We start from the raw sequence: 26,492 nt of genomic DNA, 5'->3' as shown, positions 1-26,492 counted from the left end.
GGGTAGCAGAGCAGACTGACCGACGTGAGACAGCATCCCCCCCCCCCGGTTGGCTCGTTCTGTGTATGTGTGTACGTGTGTGTGTGGAGGTTTCCGAGAGAGAGTGTGTATACGCTGCAGCAGCGCCGGCTCCACTTCACTCCTGTTTCTCATCTTCTTTTTCTCTCCTCCTGTCTTTTCTTCTCCTCTCTCTCTCTCTCTCTGCAGAAGCCGCTGCCGTGCCCTCCCCCCCCTCAACCTCGTACCCTCTTCGCAGACAAAAAACAAACCTGGAATAACAACAGCTCCAGCCCACCAGGTAAGATGTTGTACACGTCTCTTTGGATATCATTCATTGTTAAGGATGTTTCCTGCTGACAAATCTGAACTGCAGCATGTTGTTGTGATGATGTGATGAACCGGGGGCTGCTGTTTTTTTTGTTTTTTTTTCCTGTATTTGACCTTTATACTTTGTGACGTACCTTGTCTAGACATGGCTGATTATTCACCCTCAGTTTGCTGTTGCTGTGTGTGTTTGTGTTTGTGTGTGCGTAAGACCCTGATCTCACGTGATTTTTTTATTTTTTTTGCACAAAAGCATCAGTGACACCCAGCCATTGGAAATAAAATAATGGCCATTGTGATATATTTAGAGGCTGAGGCGGCAAGGCATGTGGCCGTTGGCGGTTTTGGCGACTCGTTGCCAACAGATTGTTGGTGGTTTCTCCGTGGGAGTGACATCAAGCCCGAGCGAGACCGCAGGAAACACATTACTGCGCCCGTCAGCGTCGGTGGTGGTGATGGAGGGATGAGACGGCAAATCTGACTCCACGTCTTTACCTTTCCCCCTCCGAGCCTTTTCTTGTCTTTTCCTATCTTCTATCCCTCCCGCTCTGTTTACGCCTCACTTGTTGCCTCACATGTATCTGTTTTGATGTATGTGAGGACTCTCCCACTCAACCACAGGGGGAGAATGAGTAACACTAAATAGAAAACCCCATTGTTTCACCTCGTTTTAACTCCACCGCTGACAAGTAATTGAAACAGTCTTGCATGTGTTTGTCTTTGACAGTGTGGAGAAGTCACCAGGGAGTCCACACTGACACACACAAACACACACTTTGCCCTTCTCCCCATCTCCCTCTGTCTCTGTCTGCCTGCATGGTTGCTGGGCAGCACTCAGGCGAGCTGTCCTCTTTTGGGATGACACGCCATGGCACAGGAAGGGGGAGGACGAGGCGAGGACATGCCCTCTCCCTGTTCTGCGCTTTCGGGGTCACAAATTCTCCCCCAAATCATCCTCCATCCTCACTCCTCCTCCTCCTCCCGCATCCCTCCGTTGCTTCTGTCCAGCTCGTGCCCCCGGAGCGAGGTCGTCTGTTTGGCACCGAGGCCGCCGAGTCGGTCGGTTAACCAACTGTTGCCGGCGCTCGCAGGGCAAAAGCGAGTGGGAGAGACAGGGGACATTGTTTCGGAGTCAACATTGCCCTCGGTTTCCAACTGCTGTTTGTCAGCGAGGCATCTGAACTGTAATGGAGACAAATGTAGGTGTTGCAGAAATGCAAAAGTGCAAAGAAAAGCTTCTTTCTCTCCTGTGGTGTCGGTTAGAAACAACAACACATCACGTTTTAGAAATAACCCTGCTACTGTATTTATTAGTGGCTCGTTAAATATCCAACACCCACATGAGAATTTCACTGGAACAACACCAGCCTCTCTGCAGTAACGTAGGTGCTATTCAGAGACAAACAGTTGGAGGGAAGGACTCGGTTGAGTCGAGGCCGCCCTCGATTTTTGACTGGAATGCCCTCGAGTGTCTGCTGACATGCCATAACTGATGAGTACGAAGCTGGACGTCGGAGCTCTGACAGCTCTTGAGGTGAGCTGCAGAGACAGATAGATGCAGACGGGGACAGACTGCAGGAAAGTTAGAGAAACTGTTGCACAGGCTGGTTGAGTGTGTTTTTAAGGAATTTATCACAGAAGATAGTGCGAGGGTCACATATCACTAAAGAGCCAAGCATCTGCTCATCTAATCCACAAAGAACTTCAACTGTTTTGGGTATTTGTAATATCAGGAGAAGAATTTATAATTCATGACACCTACATCATGTGCTAACTGATTAAATTGGTAATTTAAGACTGACTGTGAAGAATTTAAAGATGGGATTTATCATTTGTCATCTTTGATTTAAAAACTAAATGCCAGACAATAAGAGGAAATATTACAACTATTTGAGATATACATTCTGGCATAATAAAAAAAAACATGTCTCACAGACATATAGGATTTGCCAAAGTCGGTCGACTTAAAAGACCTTATTAGTTTGAGTGAGCTTGCATTCTTTAGAAGGTTCTCCAGTAGTGAAATCACAGCCTCCGGGCCTCGGTCTGGACCGCCCTGTCCTGACATGCTGATTGAAGAATGTGTGTTATACTCCGAGGCCATTAAAGAATATGTATGTATATGCATGGACCAGTCCTGCCACCTGTCTCCACTGTCAAGTGCAGCTGCTGCCTCGGAGGCACAGAGACCTGCACCTGGTCCCTGCCACAGCAACACAAAGTGCTGCTCACATGTGTTTAAGCTTGTACGCCGAGGTGCAGAGAGCGTGTTTGAATTCTTTCATCTAAACTATGAGGCATGCGTGTGTGTGTGTGTGTGTCGGTCCAAGGTCTCCCCTGTTGTCCTCTGCTCAGTCGGCTGCTGTCAGTGATGTCAGATCCTCTCTCTTTTTTCTTTTTTTTTATGCACTAGAAAAAAAGTCGACTTGGCTTCAAGCACAGCATGTGACCCCCTCCTCCTCCCCCCGCCTCCCTCCCTCCCTCCCTCTCTGCCAGTCTCACCATTGACATTGCCGCCAAGCCGGTGCAGCTCTGGAGGCCTGATCAGACCCTCTCTCTCCTTCTCTTTATTTTTCCAGACAGTTTCTGCCCTCTGTTGGTTGATAAGGTTTGTCCTGATTGTCTAGTGGTTCCCTCATGTTTTATTTTTACTGTCTCTGCTGTTAATAAAACCTGAGTTGTTTAAAAATCTATAGAAATTACATTTAAGACTCATCACAACAAACTCTAAAAGCTTTATCTCTCTAGTATTACTTCTGTTTCTCTCAGAAATATGCTCCAAACAAACTTTGCAATGATTTATTTTCATTTCTCCATAATTTATGTGCAAGGTTATGTCCATAAAGACATTCCTTTTGAGTGTCTCTGTCTTGTCCCTGCCGGTTTTGGGAATGCAGCTCATTACCTCTCATGACCTTCTTGGAACTGTTGCTGCAGCCATATCACCAGTTGGTCTGCTCATACTCATCTCTTCTCTCCTCTTCTTTAGATTAATTAATGAGCTTCTTCCCTTGGCAGAGTTTGGCTCATTAGCCACACAGACCTCTCTCTGTACTCGGCCGAGTGTGGAGGTGAAGAAAACGGCCTCCCCTTTGCTTCCTATTTACATCTGTTGGATCGCACCGAACCTCATGGAGAGTCGTGATTAAGAAAACAACAAAAAAGATGAAGTGAATCACAGATGCAATTACTCGCTGGCTCACATAAAGGAAAGTCAGTGGTGAAAAGATAATAAGAAACGCTTCATGCCAAATCTGAAATGGTTGTCAACACACAAATGATGTGGAAGAGTAATTAAGGATGTGCAATATAAATCTCAGTTGTTGCTTTTAAGTCTTAATGTAGCAGTTGTTAAGAAAATTAATGAAATTATGTCTCTAGATGCTTTTACTTTGAGATCTCCCCATGTGCTTCATCTATCAGAGCATTCTGGCTGTCACCCCTGAATATCCTCAATAACCTTCAACACAAACTCCTCTGCTTTGATGTGTTGTGTACATGCGTGTGTTTGCTGTTTGGAAGGCGTGGGCTGACCTGAGGGTGTGTTTGCGCATGTGTTTGCGTGTCTGTGGGGAGACGGGGGGTGGCTGTCCGTGTGAATTATAGATGAGGACGTGGGGGCGATGGCCAAGTTAAAAGGGAGGAAGCGGAGACCTCAGAGGAGAAGGCTCTGTCAGATTTACTGGCTGGACCCTCAGGTTGGACCAAAACACACAGTATACCGCAGACACAGTCCGAGCAAACCGCTGCAGCTTCAGCAGCCACGTTTTCTCCTTAAATCATCCCGTCCTCTCTCATTAGGCTCCTTTTAATACACTTGTGTCATTTTTATTTCAGCGAAATCACAGTGTGGGTTTTAAAAATTGGGGTTTTGATTTCACTTCAGTGTCTCCTTCAAAAAAAACAAAAACAAATGGCAGTTCAATGATTTAACCTTCGTCTTGTGTTAGCTTTCTGCTACCATCTATGATGCTAGGGGGTTTTTTAAATTTGTTTTTCTGGTTACATTGTCAGGCTTCCTTATCCATGAAAATATTGGTTTTAATATTTTTTGGTGTCGGCCCCTGAGCCTTTTTTTTGTCAGTATACCCCTTGTCTTCAATTACCTCTTGTCAGCTTTCTGCTACCATTTCTTGTGTCTTGACTCCTGACAAAGTCAAAAAGCCTTGATGCAATAAACAAATTTACCTGAAGCCTGAAAACGGGTCATTGGTAACCCGAACACAAGAGGAAGGTTAAAGCACCCTGGGATTTTTGGCATAAGTCATAAGCTCCCACTCTTTTTAGCTTTTTGGCACCTGCCAGAGGAGGTAGCAGTAGCAACTAAGCCCTCAGGTGACATAATACGAGCTCTGGCAGCAATATTCAGTGTCCTCAGGAAACTAGGACGATGTAACAAAATAATCCTGGTCATGTCAGTATTGGGTGTTTTAGATAACTTTTAGTTAGCTTAGGCCAAAATACCATGTAAGACGGTAAGACAGTTGGCTGTGGCGAATGATCAAAGTTCCCTCCATTATCCGGATCTCTACATCACTGTCTCTATTTTCTTATCAATAAAGCTCAATAGAACTGAAGCAGATAATTCTGAAAATGTCGTTTTCCCTTTTATCTCCTCTGTCGGCTCATTTCAGTAACATTCACAGTGAGGTTCATCAGGCCTTTTAGCACGGGGGCCCAGATTAGGATTCATTTCCTGTTTGCCTCGTCTCTGATAGATGAAGTCAAATCTTAGGATTAGGTCGGCCCCTGACCTCCTTCCCCTCCTTCCTCCTTCCTCGGGCCGTGACTCTTCCCTTCCTCCGTTTCTGTTTGACCCATTTGGCCTTCTTCGGCCTCCTCGGGGGAGCGTGAGGTCAAGATCAAGATGTGCAGTCAGCTGTGATCCACCTTTTCCAGGGGCTTGTTTGTTTAACCTTGTTTGTTGCCTTCTGTTAAATCAACCGAGAAGATGCGCTGCTGGGTTCAGGTTCGACCTGGGTGACAGATAAGATTGTGGAGATGTCAAATCTTCACTGCAAGATCCTGTAAACGCTGTAATTAATGACTTTTGAGATAAGATGTGGCCCACGCAACCTCACAGGAGGAGAAAATGGGCTGGTTTTGCAGTTTCTAGTGCTTTGCGCAGATGAAAAAAACATCTTTTACTCATTAATCTGTTATTCAACCAATTAGAGTCAACTTGCATCAATTGCAGAGATCACAAATCCCCAAAAATATAAATAAAACACAACAGTTTTCATAAGAGAGGATCATTTCCTGTCACTGTTCAAAACATGTGCTTTTAAGTATAAGGCGTCTATTCCTGTCATGCTCCTGATATTTTTGGGCCAAGTGGTAACTACACTTCTCTCCTCGTCCTTCTCGTTTCCTGGCTAAGCCTCTCTGCCATGCAGCCGTCCCTCAGAAGAGGCATTACTTCCTGCGTGACATAAGTTTCCCTTTTTTCTTTCTCTGTATCTTACAGTTTTTCTTCCTCTCCACACTCCTTCCATAATAACCTTGCAGTCATACAATATGATAAATGACAGGATATAACCCTCACAAATGAGTGGAGGAAAACAACAAATGCTCATTCTTCCTCTGAATGTGTTTTTGTAATCTCATCGATCAGTCCTTCAAATTAAAAGCACAGTGGTTTTAAGACAAAGTGCATGTTTTAAATTACAGTCTTTTATGGTTTGACATAAACTTTCCGTAGAGAGTCTGTGAAACAGCTAAACCATCCTTTTAAAGGCTTTTTCTTTCCTCTGTTAATCCTGGCTTATTCCTCTCTCCCCTCTGATAACTCCATATATTTTTATGTTATCGTACGAGGCCTGGTGACCAAAGCTCCAAAAAGGTTGTAGTAAACTGAAATGATCCTTATATAGAAGACAAAAATAATACTTGTCTTTCCTCCTCTGTGCCTTTTCCCCTCTGTTTTTCACTCCAGCCTGTTCTTATAAATCACCCTCCTTCCTGTTTGGAGAATCCCTGCTCCACTCTCGTTGCGTCCCCCTTACTTCATGTCTCTTTGTCTCTCTGTCCAACTGTCGGTTTCGGCGCCAGAGCCCCACGATGGTGCTTTCACACTGTTTTAATGTTAACAGGATGCTCTGTGTTCTGCCTCCATGCAGTCCCGCAGCAGAGCAGACGTGCAAATCTGTCTTTCTTCATGGCCGCCTTAAGCCTTAACTCATCCCTTGGCTCGGCCCCAGTGGACCAATCCAGGAATTTGACAAATCTTAAAGTGGAGTCCGACTAGTTGGCACATAAAAGACGTGCTCGCTTGTAATCACTTGTTTATGAAAAATAATCACTGTGATCACATGTTGGATTATTATCATCATTGCAGTTGCCTTGGAAACTCTTACTTTAATATGCCTCAGCTTTCCATTTTCTTTCAAGTTTATAGCTTTAGTGCAGTAGAAGCATCCGTAATGGCGTCTGCGTATAATTGTGATGGAGCAATTTCATTGTAAAACAGTTTGTCAGCATAAAATACACAACACAATCTTGTGATATGACTCAATTAAAAAGCAGATGTGGACTTCTCTGAATAGACGGTATTGTTTTTGGCCCGGGCTGTTGTGTGCAGAACATCAGCAGCAGCTTAAAAGAGCTACAAGGCCTCACTGAGGTTTGGATTCATGTCGCTGGCAGACTCCAGGTTACAGAGCTAAGCTGCTGTGTGCATGCATGGCTGTGTTCGACATGAAGCCCAGATGAGAGAAAAAAAGAGGAGAAAAAAGCTCCTCATTTGATTCCAGACCAGTCATGCCGGATTCAGAAGTTAGAGCGTAAAGATGTTGCTGCATTAAATGGGTTCAGTCTCGTCCCCCGACCCCCTTGTTTATATAACTCTCAATTTTGTGCTTTCCTAACATGTATTCTCTCTCTGTCTTCTCTTGCATCCTTCACGCAGGTCTGAGCAGACTCTCTGCACTCCTCCGCTTCATCCATCAGCGCCAGCAAGTCCGGTAAGCTATCGCAAAAGCACAAAGATGTGAATAGTCGACAGCTGCGGCCTATAACATTTGCTGTGTTCAGCATGTTAGCTCCCTGACATCGGCCACAATAATGATTCTACTGTAACTTTTGCAAGGCTGCTCATATCCAGGCACCAGCACAGATGTGTAATGCACAATAACATTTTTCATGCACAAAGTCATAAAATTAGATAAATGAGTTTGTTTACATAGCCGTTATTAAGCAGATGATCAAAATGTCGTGAATTAAACTACAGTATATACTAAAGCATTATGTTGTAATAATGAATGGACTGATAAAGATAGTATAGACTCTGTTGTTTCTTCCCTGAGCTGGAGGACAAAAATAAACTGCTGTTACTGAGATATTTCAAGCAAAAGCAAAACCAAAACGTCTTTTGGCACCAGGGACAGTCACTAGGGTTTCTCCTCTGGGCCCCATGAATGTCTGGACGACGTTCCGTGGCAGTTCTGTCGATGTCGGTTGGGATGTTTCAGTCCGGGTAAATGTGGCGGACCACGTCAATGATTGCAACAACTCTGAGTCTTTTTAGCATGAATACAAAATGCAGCGATTCCTGTGGCACCTAAATATCTTTAAGGCAAATGCAGCGACTGCTTTTGCAGCTCACGGCTCTGCTCCGCCGTTGTAAAAATAGCTTGCACCGACAATTAAAGGTAACACACCTACTCGTAAGACTATAGGGATTATGGCAATGGGCCAATTTGCCAAAATGTTGAATTATCCCTTTAAAGAAAAACATAGAAGTCTGGCCCGCTGCCAGACGAAACGCTAGTGCCCTCCCATGACATTTCACACTCACTTTTCCCATGACTCATAGGCCCGGGAGTCAGATCTAAGTGGCTGCACTCAGCCAGATGATTAGCTTGGCTGTTCATGAATGTATAATAGAAGGGGAATTACGCTCACCAACATGTGGGAAAGGGGCAATGGGGCAATTGTTGATGCAGCGCAACAAGATATTTTTTGAAACAGCCCGTCATTAAGTTGAAACTCCAGTATCATGTTTTGAGCTTTCGCTGTTTGAGTTACATGGCAGGAAGTGAAATGACAGAGCGAGGGGCCAAAAGTAGATTTGGTGGTGAATGTTGTTTCACAGAACTCCTCTGTTTGTGTGAGTGTGTCTATACTTAGCTCATGTTAACAATGTGTTTGCACTCAGCCAGAGGATTCTGGGTTTTTGGATGCTTTTAAGGGGCGTCATAACAGGGTGTGTTTGTTTGTGTGCGTGCGTGTGGTTGAGTTTGTGGAGTCCACATGCGCGTGTTGGTTGATTCGCGTGCGTGGAGGTGCGTATACTGGGCCGGGGCGTTGGGAAGCTGCCGTCAGACGTCGTCGTCTCCTCAGCAACATGAAGGATGGGTGAAAATGCAAGATGGCAGCTCAGGGAGGCGACTGACGGGAAATTTTGTCAGGGAAAGCAGCAGACTGCTCGAAGCTGTGTGAACATGTCACAGCGGTTGCCCACGGTAACTACCCATTTCCTCCCAACTAATGACTTTTTCTGCTGCCTGAGACACAACTTAATTTCAAGTGCTCTAAAAGGCACAGTGTGATTTTTGGAGCCACAATCTGTAGATAATGTTCTTGATTTGTTCAACAAAGTGACCAAATGCTGAAAAATTCCCATCATGGCCTTTTCCTTATTCACAGATTTTCAATTTATCAACAAAAAAAGCAGAAAATATTCATATTTGTGAAGCTGAAACCATCAAATGTTGGTATTATTGCCCGATTTGTGACTTAAATGATTATTGATTACATAAACTGAATTGCTAAATTGCTAAATAGGTCAATTATCTCATCTCTGGCAGTTTAAAATGTCCAAATCTAATATTCAGTGTTGTTGTTTCAATGAAATTGGATAATGGCTTTTGCATTATATCAATATTATACCAACAACAGAGAGCAACATTTGTTATTTCAGCAGTGGGAATCCCTCCAAGTGCTCACAGCATGATTAAATCAGTAATAATGGACATATTGAATGATAAACAGAAGCAGACAAAAGAAAGAATCAGTCCTGCTGCACAGATTCCTTGTATACTTGCTTGACTCAGCTATTTCCGTCTTATTTTGTGATGAAAGCATGCACAAAACTTATAAATAGGACCAAATTCTTGTTTTTTTATGCTTTAATTCTCCGCTGGTGAAGCAATGTTGATCATAACTTCCATGGAAACAAGACAGTGATGTTCTAGGTTTCCACCACCGCCGGCACCAGCAGCATAAAAGCCTAAAATATCACCATCGGCCCGACCGACGACCAGCTATCAGAATATTGATGAATTTAAATGGCTCGGCTCCATTTGTGTCAGTGCAGTTAGGGAGCGCCCGGGGGCTGCGCCTGCAGGATCTGGTGACCTATTTCAGGGATCCATAATGTGGTCAAAGCCCAGCATCCTCCCCTGACCGCCGCCAGCTCCCCCCCCCTCCTCCTGTCACCATGGGAACGATGACATCAGCGTGGGGCGGGGCCGATTTCTGCCAGGAAGCATCGACTCGTCTGATGGCAGATCGGAGGCTGGAAGTAAAAGAGGAGGAAAAGCGAGTGAGAGGAGAGGAGAGGAGAGGGATAGATCTAAGTGAGGAGGCAGAGGAGTGAGGTTGAGTCAGTCTGATTTGAATTCAACACAAAATACCACAGCAGCATCACATGTTTTCTATGCCCACGTATGTTTCTGTGTAGTTGAGAGGAAGAGGCAGTACGGGTTTTTTGCTGACAGCTGATTGGACGCGAGATAAGTGCAGCATCATGGTGTCATGGCAGCAGGGGGGGGGGGATCATGTTGTGGTCAGCGCCTGCAGTAGGTGACGCATCTGTCAGCAGCTGCTGGCAGGGCTGAACTTGACATGCAGCAGCGGCTAGAGAGAGTCTTGACCTGAGTCTGGGACTGTGGTCACATGGATGTCTTGTGTCGTAAAAGGATAGACATACTGTTAATATATAAAATATATCATGAATGCTTTAAAACATATTTTTATGAAACATTTATATAGTTATTTGACATCCAATCGGCAAAAGGTGTTTGAGTAGAAGAGTAAATCTCAGTGCTCCTATACTGCCTGTATTACGGTACTTAATCTGTAACCAGCCCTGCACCTCTTGTTAGCTGGGAGTGTATGTTGTGTGTGTGTGCGCCCTGCTCGTCATGCTGCTGCTCACCATATATACACTGTTCATTCACACTTAACTGACAGCGCTCACTATGCCTCAGTTGCCCCCCCACACCCACCCACCCACTTATCGCTGAGTCAACAGAACGTAATCCGCTCGTCGGCTGCGGAGGAGGAGGAGGAGGAGGAGGAGGAGGAGGAGGAGGAGGAGGAGGAGGAGGAAGCCACTAGATTCTGGGTTGATTACAGGTCACGTCAACCTTCGCCATCCCACTGTCCTCCTTACTGTGACACTTACCCATCATGCACTGCAACCTACTATACTTATACGTAGTCCCGCTGACAGGCCCTCCAGTGTATCACACCATCACACTCTTAAACATCCTTCAAGCAGAGAAAGTGCATCATCAAGTTCAGTGTTTCTCACTGTGCAACAAAAAACAACTATTGATTATTTTCATTATTGATTAATCTGCATTATTATCATGGCCCAGGACTCTAATTTATCAAATGTACCACTAAAATTAGAAAATATTCTCATTAACGAAGTTAGAGCTGGTAAATGATGAGCCTTCATAAGCTTAAAACAGTTAATAATCATATCATATGATGTCATATAATATCAGATTAAAGCTGTAGTTCATCTGAACATGCAAATAATGTTGCAGATGTAGAGAAACAAACCATAGACCTTCTCAATGTCTCATTGTCTCTAAAGCTGCTTATCTTCCTGGAATCCCCCCTTAATTAATTAGTTGACCAAATATTCTCATTATGGTCAATGGGATAGCCACAACACTAGGCCTGCTGGGACAAAAGCTTATTATTTTCACTGACTGGAAAGTCATTAAGGCCTGGAGAGAAATAAGATAGAAATGCAAAAGATAGTTCCTTAGGGTATATTCAGGAAGATGCATAAGATAATATCCTATATATATATTTCCAATTACTGATTTTAAATGCAACTATGAGTGTTTTTAAACTGATACACATAGAAAAACACATAAACACACCCCGGCGCTCACACAGAGGATTAAGGCCAGGTTGGCCTACTGAGACTGGCTGCCAGAGACTCCATCCTCCCTCCTAAATGGATGGTGACATTCCGATGTGACTGCGCTCCACGGAGGCGTGATGAGTGACCCAGATTGAGGAGGAGGAGGGGGTGGCAGACAGGGAGGGAAGTGAGGTTGGATTAGGGCTGGGGTGTGGTAAAGAGGGATGCAGGGGCTGCTAGGTAGAGAGAGAGAGGGGAGGAGGAGGAGGAGGAGGAGGGGTGACGGCATTGAAAGAGAAAATAAAGAGGGAGAGAAGTGGAACGAGCCCGGGGCCTGCTGCTGCTGCACCTTCTCCTCCTCTTCTCTGTGAGAGATGACGCTGGCAGGTTCAGTTTAAGACTTCAGTCCCATGACGGGATGGGATCTGACAGGATGTTTTTGACTTCTGGTGCTGTTGATTTAACCCTTTAAAGATCAGGATGCAGTGACGGTTCACATGCTGAGCAGTTGTGGGCTTGCTGCTATGATCCTAACATCTCTGAAAATACCATACTCATACCATAATCATTATTTAAAACAGTTTTTTTTTTTAAACTTTCTTTCTAATTAATCCTGCACTCTGCAAATCTGACAGACATGAATTTAAATGAAGTCTTTTCGCTGCCGTAAGATAAAACTCTTGTTCAGAGCACACATTATTAAGAAATGTTAATCCTTGAGTCCCTTATGTCTTATAAAGTAGCAAGTAAACTTCTTTCAAGTATTTCTTATTTGATTAATCATAAATCTTGTGAAGCAACCTGCTGTATTCTCTCTTGTTGCCCTGAGTTTGTCTTCCACCACATGGAGAACATCACAGGTGCCATAGGTTAACTGCAGCGTTGGTGTAGGTGCTTTGGGTTGTTAAAGTTTATTATAGAGCTGAAAAGGAGCATGCTTTTATCTTGTCACCCTAAACGCACCAGAGGTCTGTTCTTGTCTGCAAGTAAATGCCACACGAGTCTCTGTAACTAGGTTTCCCTGCTCATAAAAGCAATATTTTGCTGTCCTTTGTCAAATAGCCGCAAGGTGCATAGCCAACTGACCTGACAGAGAGTGTCAGTAAATGATTAGATTATATCTTCAGATAACTTCTGAGGAAAAACAAAGTCTCCTTTAAGCCCCGCTGATTTATTTGGATGTTGTTATGTCTAGGAAGGAGTCCGCTGTGCAGTTTATCCTCTTCTCTCTAACACTGTAAGACTGGTAAACAGCTAAAAGGAAGAGATGAGCGAGAGGCTGGTGTCAGATCATGTTAACGGCGCAAGGGTGACAGGGTGTGCCTGGAGAGCAAGGTCTGGAGGGCGAACACACCCAGACAGCAGGAGGAAAACAGTCAGCTAAAGTCAAGGATATCATGCAAACAGGATAAACAGAAAAAGAAAAAAAAGTGTTTGGTTTTCCTTCAGCATCTTTGTATTAAAAGGGTTAATACGTATTTTGCAATCTTCTGGAAGGCGAGGCAGAAAAATGAGAAGTCGGTCAAATTGTAAATGATTTATTTGTTGTATGTCTGGAACCCTGTGGTGTAATGCTTTTGAATTTGTGAGGAAAAAGATGATTTTCTCTGCAGTTAAGTGCCTTTCTATCAAACCAGAACAGGGAGGATTTATGTAAGCGGCCCAGGTTTATGACATCCTTTGTAGAGGGACGCTGTGTGAAAGCCAAGTGCAGCATAATATTGCCAAAACAGCAGCTGAAAGCAGGTCAATGCAATTCTAAACCACCATCAGCACAATCTGGCTGTCAGCGCACCAGTTTTCTTCCTTAGCAACAGCTGGGACTCGACTCGCCTATGACTGAGCCCATGGGCTGAGATTTTTACTCTCAGACAGTTTGGCCCAGTATCTTTTGAGTGTCAGTAGGTCTCTTTCTTCTTCCTCCTCCTCCTCCTCTTGCTCCCGTCTCTCTCTCTCTCTCTTCTCTTCCATCGTCTTTTTTTCTCCTCTCCTCTCTGATCCTCACATCTTCCCACTGCAGCAGACATTAGCCCCGATCGCTGAGAGCCTGTCGTCATGCAGCGCTGCAGGGAAGGAGCGGAGAGAGACTTTAGAGAGAGGGAGGAGAAAGAGGCTGGAAGAAAGCGGTGGTAATAGGTTACTATTTAATGTCGGCTACCAGTGCCACCAGTGCATTTCACATGAGAATATCATATTCTGGCTCCTACACATTTGACATTTCCAGACTTCTTGTTAAAGAAAATCAAATAATTTGTGATTTTTTTATTAAATAGATGTGCATAATATAAAAAAAGCATAATTTGTTTTCATTATTCTGAATGTGTATGCAATTATGTAACCAAATCATTTCCAGGAGATTGCAGCTAGGTACAATTAACCCAAATAACTTCAGATAAGATCAAACCCAGATAAATATTAAGATAAATATATTTACATACATTTCCAAACATGGAAATGTATAAAATCAAATTCCATTTTTGCGTATGAACCCTGCATATTGCATTTAAAAAGGAGGGAATAAAGAAAACAAGACAAACAGGTCAGAGCTGGTGGTGATGGTGGTGGTGGAAAAGTTCCATGTTTGTGAGGAAAACAAAGATCAGAGAGGCAGAAGGAGGGAGAGGACGGGTCTCGGCGACAATTTGATATGATGAAATTAGCTGCAGCTGCTTGATGATAATGATGCTGTTTAGCTAAGCTGCCAGGCATGGGAGGGGAGGCCCCCCCGTCTGCTAATCGTGTTTAAAAAGCAACATTATGAGACTTGTCTGCAGGGGAAATGGGACCGCTTTTATCTGGGTACATGCTCAATTAGAATCCAGATAGTTGAGTAGGCTAGTGCACACTTGATTGCAAAAAAAAACCCTTTTGTCATTGAAATGAATGGAAAGGAGCTTGTTGCTCTGCAGTGTGGGCAGTCTGAGTGTGTATGGAGTACTTTTTTTTTTTTTTTGCCTGAATGGGGCAGGCCTGTCAAACCCATCTGCCGGAGCCCCGTAAGACCTGTTCCGGTTGCCATGGTAACAACCTCCTTGTGACTGGTGAAAGGATATGAAGGGTGTGTTCGCATCTTTTTGTTTTTTCCTCTCTAATTACAGTACAGTGTGTTGTTGTTGTCAACAGCATCATTTTTGCTATTGACTTCATATTTTCATTTAGATGACCTCACAGCGTGTGTGTGTGTGTGTGTGTGTGTATTTAGCATCGGTTGGTGCTGCATATCCAACCTTGTCAGCTGCTGAAGCCGTTCCCATTCACAGGCTTTAAAACCAAAAGCCAGTGACAGTCTGTGGGAACCCACTTGCTCTGTAAAAAGGGGGAAAAAACAGTCGTACAGAACGGTTATCGGCCTCTCCCTCCTGTCTCAGCACGTGGATGCTGAGACAAAGACCAGTTGGCCGGCCGGCAGAGAGGCAGCGTGGCTCCCTGATCCCTCTGGTGGCTGATTTATGAACTTCCCCCTTTACAGGATGCCCTAGAAAACTCTTCTTATTTTGTATATTTGGTTCCTTTTCTTCTTCCTGTCCATTATCTCATACTTTTTATTTATTTATTTTCTCTCTTTCATGTCTGTCCCTTCTTCTTTATCTTGTTTGCTGCCTTCTTGGCCAGGCCTTGCTTAGAAAAGATCTCAAGCAATCTGCCTGGTAAAATAAAGGTAAAATAAATAAAAAAAACTCACAGTCCTCTTCTCCTCTCCTCCCTCAACAGGTGACCCATCCCCTCCCCGGTGTCTCAGCAGGCAGGCATGGCAGACGGTCGGCAGCCAGACGAGCACTGGGCCTCCAACGGCCAGGAGAACGGCGAGAACGGCTACTCGGCCTACAGCTCCGGCTACAGGCAGAACGGATACCACGGCGCAGCGGCCGCGCATCCTGGAACGACAGGTAAAAGGGGGGGGGCGGACGTGTTTGTGCGAGCGTGCACGTGCATGCCTTACTGGGTCAGCGGCGGCATTGATTGGACTGCCGGCACATGCTGCCAGATGGCTGTGGGTAAATGTGATTGGTTCCACTGTGCCAGGAAAAGGGGGATCAATTCCCAAAAGGCACTTGAACAGATCAAACTGTTTTCACGTTTGATTGAGTCACGGAACATGAACAATCTGCTGTAGAAGCACAACCACAGCTCAGAGGACAATGTCACGGTCCCTCGAGACACTTGGCCGTGGGTCTCTTGTGGGTTAAACTACTCACATAATTAGGTTCCTTCCTGGACATTTCTATAGAAGTAGATCAGAAAGCTCAGGGAATCTTGGTTGGAAGTAATCTGGGCTCAGTGTGGGGGAAAAGAAATTGTGGTTTGAGGTTTCTCTTGTTGTAAAGCTGTTTCTTTTTAATTCACATGGATCACATTAAGATGGATTCCTCTCAGGAACACGCTCGTTCTCAGAGTTTACCAATTTGCAATATCTCAGATTCAGATCAGAACTCTTCATGTGGTCACCTAGAAGTCATGTAATCCTATGAGAAACCAATGCATATATCAAGACCTAGAGAATGCTAGATTTGCAGGAAATGCAAACATAAGGTAATATATAAGAAATGGCAAATGTAGAAAAAGAAGTGTGAGTGTAGAAAACAGAAGAAAGACAGAGATTTGCATGTTTTCTTTGTTGTTTTATTGTGAAATCTGAACATTGAGCTGCTGTAATCTGTACAATCAGCATATCTGATGATTTTGTCACCATCTCCGCTACTTAAGGTAAGTTGGGACCGTATCTGTATTTATCTGCACTGGGAAATAAGGGAACAGCAATCAAATCAAATCAAATCAAATCCCAGTGGTGCCATGGGATTAGCACTCGGCATCGACAACTCATCAAACAAACACACACAACCAGCCGCTGGTTGAAACTCAAAGGGGGCCTCGCCCACAGAGATAAGGTCAGCTTTGAGTTATTTAGTTTTTCATTTCCTTCCTCCCATCCATGTCTTGTCTTCCTGGTGTGTCTCTCTCTCTCTCTCTTTCTCTTTCTCTCTCTCTTTCTCTCTCTCTCTCTCTCTCCCTTCGCAGTGGATGACTCAGCCAATTTGCCTCCCTCCCCTCCCCCCTCACCATCCGCTGAGCAGATTGGGCCCGTGGCACAAGGTACACACACTGATAACCACTCCGGACCATCCAGCATGAGAGTGTGAATGGTTGGTGCGAGTGGCGAAAATAGAGACCAAGAAAAAAAAAAAAAACAGACCCCAAACACAACACAGAGTCTGGAGATCCATCTCGAGACACGGCCGCCACTCCTCCTCTTTCTTCTGATCCCGTAGTGTTTAGTTTTCTTAGAGTCTCTGTTGCTTTGCATGTCAGCTATCACCTTTTAAAGAGTCTGCAGCATGTGCCACACTGTCCTGTTCAATTCCTTTTAACCAAGACTTGCTCAGTATTAGTTCTTTAACCCGCTCCACTGCTGGAGTCGACCCTGGATACGAGAGCTAGATAGCAACACAAACATCCTTCCTCCCCGTAGGCAATAGCACATAACCTGCCACTGGAGCCCTTTGTCTCATTAGTCTCCTTTCCCCTCTCAACATCTCCTCCTTCTTCTTTTTTCCTCATTTCGTGTATTGATTTTCTCCAGGATTGGCTTTCAGCTCTTTACTCACAGAGAACAGCACAGCCTGTTTTCTAATCATTTCATTTTTTTTTGCACGTGGCATGCAATCACTAGAATGTACTGTAGAATCATATATTAGACTGCATGGTTCAGGCTTTATTTTATATCACATACAGAAAAAATCCTTACATTTCAATTTTTTCTATTGAATATTTTGAAAATTAAAAACAGGCTATTTGTATATATGTGATGATGTTACTGTTATTTCTTAAGCAAAGAAGAACAAAATGTTTAATATCTATATAGGCATCTAGAATATGTGTTGATTGCATCCCATACATCTCCATCAGAGCTGAAAGTGTCATGCAACCCATGTAACCCCAGTTTTACTGTCCTCCATCTCTCATCCATGTGTATCCTCCCCCCCTGCTCAAAGAAGATAAAATAGAGGTTCTCAGTCAACAGCAAGATGAGGAGGAGGCTCCCGAAGGGCCCGGCAGTTACCAAGAGGAAGTGACATATGAGCAGCCAGGAGACTCGCTCACAGAGCAGGCAGATTATTTAACAGAGCCTCAGGCTTTGGGCTACCAGCAAGCCCAGACACCTGAGGTCCTCAATGGAGGAAGTCACCAAGGTGATCACAGCCCATCACAAAAAGGTGTGTGTGGTTTCCATGGGTTTTTTTTGTGCGAGTGCGAACAGTCTGTGTGAGGTCACTGAGTAAATGCGAGTCTCTTTCTCCCTTTGCCTATTTTGCATGTTCCTCTGGTGCTCTGTTCAGGGGCGCACAGACTTCCTGCTCTTGATTAGTAGATTGTGATGCAACTCAGGCTTTGCTGCCAACCTTCCTCCAGCTTTGTCGCCCTGAAATCCTCAAGCTTCTGCTTCAATACCTGAAATTGCCGTGTGCAAAACGATGTGACATAGCATTTTTGATTTTGTGCTTCCCCATGCAAAACATAACCATTTGCTTTTCATCGGAGCGACATTAGAAAAACCTGATCAACCATTCTGTAGTTGATCATTTCTGCACTTCTGTATTGCCAGCTACATTGCAAATGCAAATATCACTGTCTAAACTGTCAAGCATTGTATACTTGAGTGTTTGCTAGAATTAGCTGTCTATATTTTTACATGTTGGTTTTGCTGGAATATTGTGTGCAAGAAATTGTTTCCCCGAGTGCACCCACATGTATGGGTGCTTCATGAATCAGTCCTGAATGTATTCTAAGTCTGTTGTGTATCACTCGCTTTGAGTTTCAATGTTGTTTTCATTTCATCCCAAGGCAAAGGATAATCCTGTTTTCCTATTGTTACTAAGATCACACTTTGGGCATTATAATCCACCCTCATTGGACATGTATCATCATCCTTATCTGTAAGACTAATTGAATTAAGAATATTCTCCACACAACTTAAAGAGTCATTTACATCCCTATATTTGCAGTAGAAACTGTAATAGCGAACTGCATCAAATAAGTATAAGAAGAGTATTTTTCTTTTTAATAAATTAATCACCAGTTTGGCCATTTTGTCAATCCTTGCATATTGCAATAGGAATTCAATATTGTTGTGTACATTATTTTCTCATCATCTAACATCATGCAACTCATTCCTTCATTCCAGTTCTGCACGCAATCTTAGGTGCTGTGAATCCCCCCTGTGCTGTTGTGGCCTGCCACAAAATACACTGTGCTGTGTGTTTTGCTTGATGGAGAGCTACTGTATCTGTGTGCAGAGGCCCCTCGGCTTGACTGGCTAGCTTTTTGTGAACGCTGCTAGCAAAGCTTTAAACTGATATGAAACAGCACAAAGTTGTACAGTTGTCCTTCAAACTCGCAGCCCAGCTGGAAGAATGTATCAGTAAGGCGCCTTGTGAGTCCGCTCTTAAAGAAGACGAATCTCAAGCGCCGTCGAAAGCGCTCGTTGAAAGTGCGACAACGGAGGGAGCAGAACCAGCCACAACCGGACCTCCTCCTCCTCCTTCTCCTCCCTCTGTAGAAGATAAAGCTCCCTCTGATACCTCCTCAACTGAGCCAGCTAACAAAGACAGAAAGGATGTAGTAGAAGAATCTGTTGACAAAGCAAAAGACACGGAAGAGACTTCAGTGGCAGAAGAGTCCTCGAAGGCTGCAACAGAAGAAAAAGAGGAAACTGTCCCACCAAGCCAGTCAGAGGTTCCTCTGAAGGAAAGCAAGGAAAAACAAGGGATGGATGAGGAGATAAATAAAGCAGACCAAGACAGCGGCAGTGGCGTTGGGTTGCATGAGACGCCTGTGCAAGAGACGGACAAATCAAGTCCAGACCCTGGTGCAGAGTTAAAATCCACATCAGAAACTTCAGTTGAGCAAGAGCCAGGAGCAACAACCTACTTTGAGACGTCCTCAAAAAGCCATGAAGAGGAGTCGCCACAAACTCAGAGCTATTATGAACTCAGCACAGCAGCAGAGACAAAGTTAAGTGGGGAGACTGAGAGCACCGTGCAGAAGAAAGAGGAGGAGGAAGAGGAGAAGAAAGTCAAAGTATGTCCCGGTAAGATGTCACTGGAACAGAGAAGCCTGTCCTTGAACATCACTGTTGGATCCTCGGTGCAGAAAGACAAGACCTTCTCTGGGAGCTTGTGTCCAATCAGTGGAAGTTTCGATGAATCCGAGGTTTACCCTTCAACCCCATCCGTGGAGAGCGATAAACCCACGTTTCCTCCAGCTGTCTCCATTACCCCAACGCCTGCTGAATCCCCTGAAGATACTCCTACCAAAGCAGAAACACCTCCACCCGCAGACAAGCAGAGTTTAGAGAGAACCGAAAGCCTCTCCGAGATGTTGGACCTGGCTGGATCTCTGCCGCAGCCTTCACTGGAGAGGAGAGAGGTTGACCACATGAGACGAAAGTCGGTGCCCGCTGACGTCTCAGCTCTGGTGGGGAGTTCTTTGGCAAAGCTCGCCTTGGGAGATCAGACCTCAAGAGTGGTGGGAAGGGAAAGACAGCTGGAAGAGCTGGGTTACTGTGTCTTCACTGAGTACTCGGGGCCCATGCCGTCTCCCGCTGATGTACCCAGTCCTGGAGACTCTCCACACCAGCGTTTCCCGTCTGTGGAAGGGGAAATTGAGGAAGAACTTGGGGCCACAGAAGTAGAAGATGATCAAAAGGGAATCCAGCAGACAACAGACAACAAAGGAACTGTACCCGAGATGTCTCCAAAAACTGTAACCGAGAAGAAAGATGCACCTGTAAAAACTACCATGATTCTTGAAAAAGCTGTGACAAGTGGAGGGAAACCCGATCGCCTGAGAATCCCCATGACTTCCCCGAAAGACAGGCTGACTGAGTTCCGTCTGGAGAGCGGCCTGCCGGGCAACATAAAGATCCATGCGATCCCTGAAGTGGACATTGAAAAAGACCCGTCCAGAGAGGCTTCTCCCATCCCACCAGACCATTCCTTCACTTTCAGCGCTGCAGAAACTGGAAGCAAAGCTCCCCAGACTCCCACCACCCCCAAGTCTCCAGATGAAGCACCCTCAAAGAGCGAAGACACTGGAGAGAAAGCTGGGAAAGACGTCTTCCCAGAGGTCAAAGCAGAGAAGGATGTGATGTGTGAAAGCACTGACGACAAACAGCCACAATTAGACAAAGAAGTGTTGACTCCTGAACAGAAGGAGTCAGAAGAAACAAGTGGAGAACCAGAAACGGAAAAGGCAGACACACCCTCAGCATCATCTCAGTCTTTAGAGGAGAGCGCAGAAGTAGAAGACAAGAAGATTCAAAGTGGCCACGGGAGACCTGAAAGATTAGAAGGAATAGAAAAGTGTGAGACCTCAAAGGATGTTCAGGATTTAAGCGCTGAAAAGCCCGTAGATAAGAAAGATGTCCAAATCAAGTTACCGGAGTTGAAAGTTGAAAGAGAAACACCAAAACCACCAATATCCTCCCCAATCATCATTATACCTCAAGCACAAGTAGAGGAAGAAGTGGAGGATGAGGATGATATTGAAATCGCTGAAGAACCTCAGGAGATGATGGAGGAGGCAGAAGAGCATGATCCACCCAAGACGGGGCAAGCTGAGGTCGGAAAGGAGGTGAGGCTGATGCTCGGCGATGAACTGCTGGAGGAAGATGCCAGGTCTGGCGCAGAGGAATGGAGTCACAGCGCGCAGAACAGCGACGACGGGGAGCCCGCGACAGACAGCTCGCACCTGTCTCCGTGCTCCGACCACGACCCGCCGCATCCGACAGATAAAGGGGCAGAGGATCCGCAATTGAGTCGAGAAGAAGCGAAGGAACAGGAACAGGAGGATGAGGAGGTAAAGAAAGACCAAAGAGGTGAGGAGGAGGTGGAGGGAGTTGGTACCCATGAGATAAGTGGAGAAAAAAGTGAGGAGAAGATGTTGAGAGAAGAGGATGAGGGGGAGAAGAGGATGCATGAAGAGGAGGAGAAGGACATTGAGATTGGTCAGGAGGTTGAGGAGACCAGCCATAGCAGTCAGGCAGCTAATGATGAAACCACCATGGACGTCTCCATCCTAGATACAGACAGTGGCTGTATGGACTTAAAAGGTACTACGGCTAAAATGAATTAATTAATCAATTGAAAAACAATGTAAATCTATTGTTTATATATATCTATATAAAAAACAAGAAAGTAAATCTGAATGTCTTTTGTAATAAGGTCATTCTCATCAGCAAATGTGGAGAATGAGTCCTGATTTGATCCTTCTCCACTGCAGATGATGACAAAAGTATTATGACCGAGCAAATCGAAGCCCTTCCTCGCACCCAGAGCTCCGCCAGTACACCCGCGCTGGTGGACAGACCCGCTAAACGGGCCCCTGGCAGAGGAAGGGGCAACTCTGGCACTACTGAGATCAAAGTGTCCCGCAAAGTACCCAGCCACCATCCCAGAGAGGAGATGATGATGATGAAGAAGAAAAAAGGTTTCAATTCTATTTTCAAGCAAAAAAAAAAGAAAAATTGTTTAGCTTAAAACAAATGTATTTTGTTTTTAACTTGTGTAACTGTCTGATGTAGTACATTTGACTGAGGTTTTTACATGTTGGTATATAATCCTGTCTCTCCTTTTTGCCAGTAGGCATGAGGAGGGCTGACCAGAATAAGGTGTCAGCCCTCCAAAGTCGCTCTCCGTCTCGAAAGAGCGTAGCCAAAGCGGCGGCCAGGCATCCTAGGCCCGCTCTGCTTCACGGCTCTGCTAGACGCAAGGCCACAGGTGAACACTCTTCACCGGGAATCGGTGCCGTGGATAGAGAGAGCAACACCAGATATCACCGTATTGCAGTACGGAGGAGGCCTGAGAGTCCTTTTACAGGACTAAAATACCAATAATAAGAGATTCATTGAAGGTTTTTTTGGCTGTAGCAGGTTAGTTTGCATAAATAAACATGACAAAGGAAAGCGTAGTACAGCGGTGGCTCTCTCTATTGATGGCACTTTGAGATATTGAGCAGGTGCAATGTAGCTGGCAAATATCATGTGCTGTCGCCATATTTTGAAAGTGCCATTTGCTCAGTTTTTTCTCCATTAACATGTCATTGCACTTGGTTTTCTGTTTTGTAGTTTCATTTTCACCTTGTAAGAAAATGGTGCATTTTCAGCTCATAGGGTTCATATTCATGTTGTTTTTTTCTGTTCGCTGATGCTGTAGTTTGTGAGTTGTCTTTAATGATGCTGATGATGAGTGTACTTTTTTATGATGAACACACTGTAGTTATTTTTGGGTGGCTCACTTTTCTGTGTTTGCTGGAAATGGCTTCAAAGTTGTGTGTGTGTGTGATCGGTTTGTGTGAAAACGAGCAGTGAATGTGAAGAGAGACAAACGTGTGTGTTTTTAACGTTTGATTATCTGACCTGTGTTCATTCAGAGTACGTAATGCATATGTGTGTGTGCTGTGTGAGCATGCGTGTGTTCACACTCGCAGAATGTCTCACCTGCTGTTTTGTTGGGGGTTTTTGTACTGATCATTACAACGGGACTGTTTTCTTCACAGGGATGGAGAGTCATCAGCCCCTCAGTGTGGCCCACCAGTCCAGGGAGAGGACTGCTGTAAGTATTATTTAGCTCTTTTTACACAGCTCTATTTTACATATATTATGTCATGCTCAGTGAAGTTGCATCATTTTAAGGAGTACTATATTCTGGTGAGCAGTTGTTGCGTTAGTCTATCCATGCATTTCACCACTTTACTCCCTATTGCATCATGGGGCTTATTGTTTGCATGACAAACTCAGTGTTTTCTTCTTTTTCGTCCTTTCTGCACGTCTGCATCTGCGTCTGTTTATTTCTCTCTGTGCGTATTCCTTTTGTCTTGCATGCCTCTGCCTCTGTCCATGTCTATTCCAGTCTCGACAGAGAAAGCCTGTGAGTACATGAGTATAGCTGCAAACCATACAACAATTATGACTCAAAACTCTGTCTTTTCCTGTGTCAAGTCTTCATCTCATCTTTGTGTTGCCTGTCTTAAAATTTCATCATGTTTTCATCACGTCTTTTGAAAACTTAAAAATCCATCCTCAGGGTCAGATTATCTGAAATCAAATCAAATAATCAGATGTGTATGTGAGCTCAGTATCTTAGATTATAAATCACTTTAAGATTATTTCAACATTTTGGCAAATTGGCCCATTGCCATAATCCCTATAGTTTTACTTGTCGGTGCAAACTATTTTTAGAACGGCGGAGCAGAGCCATGAGCTGCTCAGAGCTACGCTACGGAGGCTAATGGGATTTCTTGATTTTCCTCATTAAACGTTGTGTTATTATCTCATAGTGTGGTGAATGTGCAGGTCACAACTTGTCCACCAGAGCGTTTTGGAGTTATTGGATTGTGTATTTAATGAGTTTGATGAGGGAAACCAAGAAATCCCATTAGCCCTCCGTAGCGTAGCTCTGAGCAGCTAGCGACTCTGCTCCGCCGTTCTAAAAACAGCTTGCACCGACAGATAAAGGTAACGAACTATCCCTTTAAGATGAAGATACTGTGATACATACACTTTCATGCATGTTCCATCTCATGTCTTCTTCTTTCACCTCTTCCTCCCTGTTTGCACACCCTTCGTCCCTCCTGCATGTCTTCCTGCCTGTCGTCACGTCTCGCGTCCAGAGCCCCACGAGGGCCGTTCTCTTAAAGATGGCGGTGCAGCAGCGCCGGGCGTCCAACCGCTATCCCCCCCGGCCCGGCTCTGCCTGTAGCCTTAAACGGAGCCCCCTGGTGGAGGCGGAGCTCAATGAGGCCCGCCCCTCCTCTGCGTGCTCCCGCCCGTCCCCTCTGCCAAACAAATGGGCAGAGAAGGTAAAAAAAAAAAAAAAGGGGGACTGATAGGTAGCTGAAGCCTGCACACTCATGCTGCATAACACGGAAGCCAGGTGTTGACTCCTCAGCGTGTGGTGTGTGTGTGTGTATGTGTGCTTTCAGGAGAGATCATACCGCAGCCCAGAGAAGAGGTCGTCCCTCCCCAGGCCAGCCAAGTCTCTGACTCGCCACATCCCTGCTGCTGAGCAAGAAGACAGCACCCCCACCAGGCCAACCTGTAAGAACACACACACACGGGAAACACAGTTGGAGCAGATTACATCTTTATTGATTTGAATGATTCTCCGAACTCACTAACTTTTATGACATTTAACTCACACCCCCCTCCTCCACACCCTGCCCTGCTCTTCTCTCCCCCCTGATTTCCCCCCTCACCTCCTTGCTTCTCCTCTTTCTCAAAAGCGTTCCGCACCGAGTCCAGAGAGAGCAGGTCTGGAAGAGCCCCTAGTATGGCAGGTAGACCACCCAGTAGCTGTTAAACCCACATCATCGACCTATGGCATCTTAGCTCTTAGTGCATAGTGCGTTTTTATTATTCACCCCAACATACGGACTTATACTGCATTCATTCATTCATCTTGGTCACACTCCTCTTTTCAAAGGTCTCTGCAGGTTTTAAAATGACTGGTTTATAATGCATTGTATTGTAAATCTTTATTGTCCCCCAAAGGGCAATTCAAATGCAGCCTAAAATACCCACAGACATACTGTAGGACAGAAACAGTAGGCAACAGGCAACACCGGCCCAATAACAGGAGTGACCGCTGTGTGCAAAAGAGGCAGAATATACACAATTTTTAAGATTTCATTGAAGTTTTAAAAAAATAAATGTATAAATATATATACGCATTTATTTATTTAAAAAATAATATATCATTTTTATATCAAAATTAAATTAAAGATCTTTACATTTCCCAATGTGCATAAAGCAGAGTTTGCACTATTTTAAAATTACCTTAAAAACAATACAGAAGGATGCAAAATTTTAAACTTCTACAAAGTGACATGTGCGATTTTGTCAATTCTGTTCCATTTGTCAGTCTCCATATCCTTAAATCCTCTTTCGATACACAATATTCAAACCATGCTTTAATTACAGAACCTGCTCTGCTGTAATCTATTTCCTGACCGTTCAGTCCAATTAGAAAGAAATGTGTTTATATAACGTTAGTTGTGTTGAACCTGCAGAGACCTTATCAGAGGAACAGGTGGTATCCATAACAACAGGTTGCTAAATCTTGGGTCTTATTAAGGCCATTGTTGGCTAAGAGCCTATTGGTCCCTTGGGCCAGTGTCCCGGCAACAAGCCGTGAGCGTTAAATGAATTCAGCTGCCCGTGTGTGTGCTTTCCCGCTCCTCGTCAAACATTCTTGTTTGACCTGGGCTGTTTGTTCTGTGGAAACGGAGAAAGAATTCGCTGCCACCCTGAGGCTGCGTTCACAGCTCCACCAGTGTCATGTCTCCTCATCATCATCATCATCATCAGAACCAGATGAAGGGATCACACCCATCAGTCCATCTGTTGCTCTCATGTGTCTGTCTCTTTCTCTGTCCTCTTCCCTCTTCCTTCTTTCTCTGAGGTGATGTTTTTATTCTCTTTCTCTTTCTCCCACGTCCAAGGAAGGTTTTTTCATTCATCCCTCCTCCTCCTCTTCCTCCTCTCATCCTAATCCAACCTGTCGTTTCTCCCAGGCACAGACACGGCACGTTCCCGATCGGTCCGCAGCGGCGCCTCCACCCCCGGCTCCTCCGCCGTCACGCCCGGCACCCCCCCCAGCTACGCTTGCCGCACCCCGGGCTCGCGCACCCCGGGCAGCCACACGCCCAAATCCTTCAGCGTCCTCCAGGAGAAGAAGGTGGCGGTGATCCGGACCCCGCCCAAGTCGCCATCCTCCGTCCAACGGCAGCTGAAGGTTCTGAACCAGCCTCTGCCTGACCTGAAGAATGTAAAGTCCAAGATCGGGTCCACCAGCAACCTGAAGCATCAGCCGAAAGGCGGCCAGGTAACGGGACTGTGGTGCACAGTCGTAGTGTGATTTAGGTATGAAATCACACTTTAGAGCAGAAAAACACAGTGGCAATAACTCCAGTCCAGTGGAGGTGAATCAGTACAGATTTTTAAAATCTGAATCTACATTTATCTTTTCTTCTCTCTCACAAAAAAATTAAAAAACACAGGAATTTA

General features: G+C 44.9%; 1 protein-coding gene across 1 annotated transcript in view; it reads left to right on the top strand.

Annotated features, from left to right (window-relative positions):
- LOC310998098 (uncharacterized protein) overlaps positions 1-26,492 on the top strand; it is a 50,273-nt gene that overhangs the window by 18,501 nt on the left and 5,280 nt on the right. The window contains exons 2-14 of the mRNA XM_083987998.1: positions 208-298; positions 7,232-7,286; positions 15,143-15,318; positions 16,448-16,522; positions 17,422-17,643; positions 18,828-21,305; positions 21,411-21,539; positions 21,710-21,916; positions 22,069-22,206; positions 22,985-23,040; positions 24,410-24,524; positions 24,710-24,763; positions 26,000-26,310. Of these exons, the coding sequence (XP_083844124.1) occupies positions 15,180-15,318; positions 16,448-16,522; positions 17,422-17,643; positions 18,828-21,305; positions 21,411-21,539; positions 21,710-21,916; positions 22,069-22,206; positions 22,985-23,040; positions 24,410-24,524; positions 24,710-24,763; positions 26,000-26,310 (3,924 nt within the window). The 5' untranslated portion in view covers positions 208-298; positions 7,232-7,286; positions 15,143-15,179. The remainder of the gene's footprint in view (positions 1-207; positions 299-7,231; positions 7,287-15,142; positions 15,319-16,447; positions 16,523-17,421; positions 17,644-18,827; positions 21,306-21,410; positions 21,540-21,709; positions 21,917-22,068; positions 22,207-22,984; positions 23,041-24,409; positions 24,525-24,709; positions 24,764-25,999; positions 26,311-26,492) is intronic.

The sequence above is a fragment of the Trachurus trachurus genome (assembly GCF_905171665.1).
Source record: "Trachurus trachurus genome assembly, chromosome: 2".
In the NCBI taxonomy this organism is placed as follows: domain Eukaryota; kingdom Metazoa; phylum Chordata; class Actinopteri; order Carangiformes; family Carangidae; genus Trachurus; species Trachurus trachurus.
Note: the sequence above shows the minus strand (reverse complement) of the source record. Positions and strands in the feature narration are given on the sequence as shown.